Source organism: Helobdella robusta, assembly GCF_000326865.2.
Source record: "Helobdella robusta unplaced genomic scaffold HELROscaffold_14, whole genome shotgun sequence".
In the NCBI taxonomy this organism is placed as follows: Eukaryota; Metazoa; Annelida; class Clitellata; order Rhynchobdellida; family Glossiphoniidae; genus Helobdella; species Helobdella robusta.
Genome location: NW_008703782.1, coordinates 2,404,816 through 2,409,535, shown reverse-complemented (window position 1 = coordinate 2,409,535; position 4,720 = coordinate 2,404,816). Strand labels below are relative to the sequence as shown.

The window sequence follows — 4,720 nt, the reverse complement described above, 5'->3', positions numbered from 1 at the left end:
GTTCGGGGTGATGTTGAAGTCGCCACCGACGACGACGCAATCGCAGCTGCAGCTTGTGTCCCTGAGGAACTTGGCCAGCTCAAAAGACTGGAGGCACCTATGCTCTTCATAGGCATGGTAGGTGTTGTCCTCTGAGTACTGGGCGTGCAACTATGACGTCATTATTATTATTATTATTATTATTATTATTATTATTATTATTATTATTATTAATATTACTGCTATTGTTATTATTTTGTATGTTTGTGGTATATTTTGTTTACGCGTTTGGACGATTGTTTCTAAGTTTGTTTATAAGTTTTATACATTTAAATATACATTTACATACTTGTGGCAAATAAATAAATGAATAAATATATAAATGAATAAATAAATAAAAATGAAAATACAGAAAGCACCAGACATGTGTAGTGTAGGCGTTCAACTTGATAGAGCCAGGCTCTAGAAGAATCTTCGCGAAGCCGACCGACTTGTCAGCCATCCAGTCACCACACATCAGCCTATGGGCATACCCATTCAGAGAGAATCTATACAAACGTAAATATATGGACGAATTAATAATTATATAAAAAATTATATGATAATTATATGATAATTATATAACTATAATTAAATTATACAAATATTGTTAATATTATTAATTTTACGAGAGCGTAAATAACAAATGTTAGACAATGACCTGAATTGACTAGTTTCAATGATCTTAAACTTGCTAAACAGACACAAGCCACTACCAATAATTCCACTGTTGGAAAATAAAAAAAACAAACAGATTTTATTACAAATAAATAAATATATATATATATAAATAAATGAATGAATGAATGGATGAATGGATGAATGAATGAATGAATGAATGAATGAATGAATGAATGAATGAATGAATGAATGAATGAATGAATGAATGAAATGAATGGACAAAAGAAAATGACTGAGCATATGAATGAATGAATAAATTAAATCAAACAGATCAGCATTTGAATAAATGAATAAAAAAATAATTAAATGAACAAACAAACAGATAGGTAGGCAGACAGACAAACAGACAGACAAAGGCAGACAGAAAAACAAGCAAACAAAATAAACACTTAATATAATTATAATAAAAAAACCTACAAAAACCCCGACAAACCTATAGTAATAATGAGTGTATGGCATGGCAGGGAGAATGTACTGACACAACAGTTGATAGTCAGACTTGAGCCAAACTTCTTGCAGAAATACAATATCATAATTACCCACACTCAACTCTCTCCCTATCTCTTTCATTCTCTCTAATCTATCCTTACATGCCAACGGTACAAAAACGCCCCTGGTTTGTTGAGGAGATAGTGAAAACAATTGAGAGAAAATTTTTTAAAAAGTTGATTTTTTTTTCATTTGAATGTTGAAAGGCCTTTAAAAATGTGCATGTTTGTAATGTGCTGCATTTTTTTTACGTATTATATATCCAATGTAAACTAAACACATATGTACAAGTCTAACATTACCGTTACCATAGTGTACAATGGTTTCTAAATAAAATATTAGTAAGAATATTGTTAGAAAAGTGGAATTTTGCCTAAAATTTCATTATTATTAATGAATTTTCATAAAAATGTATTATTAATAAAAATATATTGTAATAATAATAATATAAAATTAAATAACATGAATATAATAAATAATCATATATCATTTTTAATAGGGCCTATGTGTGTTTGTTTGCATGTGTGTTTATTTGTTTGTGTGTGCCATATGTCATTAAGATTAATTTATTAAATGAAAAAAACAGCACAAACCAGCAGTTCAATGTTAGAACTTTTAGTTTTACTGTTGTCATTTCTGTGTTTTGTTGATTTGTATTTTGTAGATCTTGTCTAGACTCTCTAGAGAGAATCCTTCTTTATTAAAAAATATCTAAAAATGATTAAATTTTTAATCACAGCCTTACTAACTAGCAGTAAAAGCCGTGAATATAATATTCAGCTCCGGTTAGTGTGTGTTCAAAATTTGGACAGCTTGTTCAACTTCTTTAAAATTTCAGTTTAATAATAATATTAAAATTAATTAATCTTCATCATAACTTTTAATCTAAAATGCTTAACTTACTTTTTAATAAGCTGATAAACTCCTAACAGTGTTAGGCTAACACACAACAATTACTAATTCACTAATTAAACAAAAAAATTATCCTCACTATAATAAAATCAAATAATTTAATTAAAAAAATGACTAGTTTTTGTTTATATGTTTTTATGTTTATATTGTTTAGTGTTGGCTGTGTCCATTTATTTCCACTGGTTTATATAATACTCTATTAATGTTTAAAAGTTAGAATAATAATAATAAATTATTATTTTATTATTATTATTCTAGTTATATGTATCAAACGGTAATCTCGGAGACGGCAAAGTGGTTTTTCCAGCAATATTTATTTATAGTCAACAGTTTAAAGAGACTCATAAGTTCCCCCCACGGTACAACTAAAAGTTAAACTAAATAATAAAAGCTTATAATAATAGTTAAAAATAAAAATTTTAAACCAATTTTTACTAGAAAAACCACAAAACCTCTATAAAGTTATAAAAATATGATACATTACAAAATGTGTAACAAAATTTTAAACGTATCTGTTAAAAAGATAGTTTCACTTTTAAAACAAATTATTAATTTTTAGAAACTTGCTTCCAGAGGTAACTTGCCGTTGAAAAAAATTTTCAATGTTAAAACGCTGGTAGGGCGCTTTCAGTTATATAATTCCATGATTTTTACTTCATAATGGCAGTATGTATGTATGCGTGTATGTATGTATGTATGTTTGTATGTATGTGTGTCTGTGTCTCTTTACGTGTACATGTTTGTATTCGAGATTTTAGTAAAAAAGAAAAACACAACAGTTGCTTTTATTTGACATCATCAAAAGATGAAAAGTGACGAAATTAAAATTTGTTAAATGTCAATTTTTTAAAAAGTTCAGATTTTAAACAAAATATAACAAAATATCGATCGATAAAAAATAATTATCACGAATCATGAATATTTAGTAAGAACAGTTCACAGCATATCATAATGACTAAATCAACATACCATACAGAAATTATTCATGCATGCATATGTACAAAGTAAATCAGGAAATATCCAAAAATTATATAACCAAAATAAGAAACTAGAAACCAGTCAACATTTTACAAATAAATAAATAGACATTATTAAAAAGATTGTTCAAAAATGGTAAAATTTAGGGCGACGACAAAAAAAATTGTAGTTTTGTTGGTGTTGTGTGGTGCTAAGAAGCGAAAACAAACACACCACAAAAAAAAAATATTAAAAAGTCGCAAGAATAGTAGTCAGTCACCTACCTACAATTAAATTACTCTCAGGGCCCTAGCTTACCTGTAATGATAACTCAACTCATTTATTTTACATATTTTAACGTTTTAATTTTACTTGAAGCTTTTAATTTATGTTAATGTTAATATTTTACTTGAAACTTTTTAACTAATGTTAAGCCCTAGCCTACCTACAGTTGTTCAACTCATCTCAATCCCTAACTTACCTATGAATTAAATTAAGTCCGGTAAAGAAAATAGAAAGTTGAAGAGAAACATAACAACAACGACACCGAATGAATGGATGTTGTGTATGTGTGTGTTGTATTTATGTGTGTGCGTGTATGTAAATGTGCGGGCGCGTACCCTCCAGAAACTTTTTCACCCACTACGGACGAACCTCCATTGCACCGACCATCATCTGACACGCACCGAGGAAATGAATTTTACCGGATACTGAAAAACAAAATTGAAAGAAAAAGTTAATTTTTAAAATAAAAAACAAGCCATTGAAAAAAAGTAAGAAGCAACTTATCTTACCATGAGATTACCATCATGAAACGTGCTGACTCCCACCACAACCCACCTCTGATCATTCTGTAGACAAATTTTTTTTATTGGCTTAGTAGTAAATGAATGTTAAAACGAAAGAACAACCGAATAAATGATTGAGCGAATGATTGAGTGATTGAATGAATTAATTAACCAATCTATGATTCAATGAATGAATAGAATGAGTCAATTAATGGATGAATGAAAGATTGTGTGACAAAATGAATGAATGAAAAAAATAAAAACAACGAAACTAAACCATACTTCAAAAATCGTCGTTATTTTCTTCGATTTGTTATCGGAACGATCATCATGAGACCACCATCTGAAACGTGCTGACGCCCACCACTGCCCACCTCTCATCAGTCTGTAGACAAGTTATTTTTATTAGCTTAGTAGTAAATGAATGTTAGAATCTTAGAAGCAAAAAATTGTAAAATGGAAATAATGGCAAATAAATAATATTTGAAAATAATAAAGAGAGTAAAATGTAAAAAAAACTTACCGTCGTCCATTCGACAAAGGCAAAATGATGAGTGCCTTCCGTTTCCTGCGTTGTCCTCCAAAACTGGTGCCAGTCCTCCTCGAGATTGTTGTTGAAACACAGCCCGTGGAATGGAGAGAGAAAATTCTCATTAGAAAGCTTAGCGGTGCCTGCATCTTAAATTGCTTAATAAAAATAATCCTATCTACCTATTCAATTACCTTAACTAATCTATAATAAATTGTTAATGGTACGATAGTCGAAAGTTCCCCTTCATTCTCCCTCCTTGCACAGAGGTTTACCGACAGCCAGGGCACCGGATAGTAAACCATTGCCGTGCGGATAGTAGACTACTGCCTTGCGGATAGTAAAC

General features: G+C 29.8%; 1 protein-coding gene across 1 annotated transcript; it reads right to left on the bottom strand.

Annotated features, from left to right (window-relative positions):
* On the bottom strand, positions 1-1,822 carry HELRODRAFT_143940 (hypothetical protein; the record flags this gene model as incomplete). The annotated part of the gene is made up of 5 exons (XM_009014749.1): positions 1-150; positions 404-527; positions 674-745; positions 1,133-1,312; positions 1,773-1,822. Coding segments are annotated over 5 exons (576 nt in total), but the record flags the coding sequence as incomplete, so codon positions are not given.
* Positions 1,823-4,720: the final 2,898 nt, after the last annotated feature.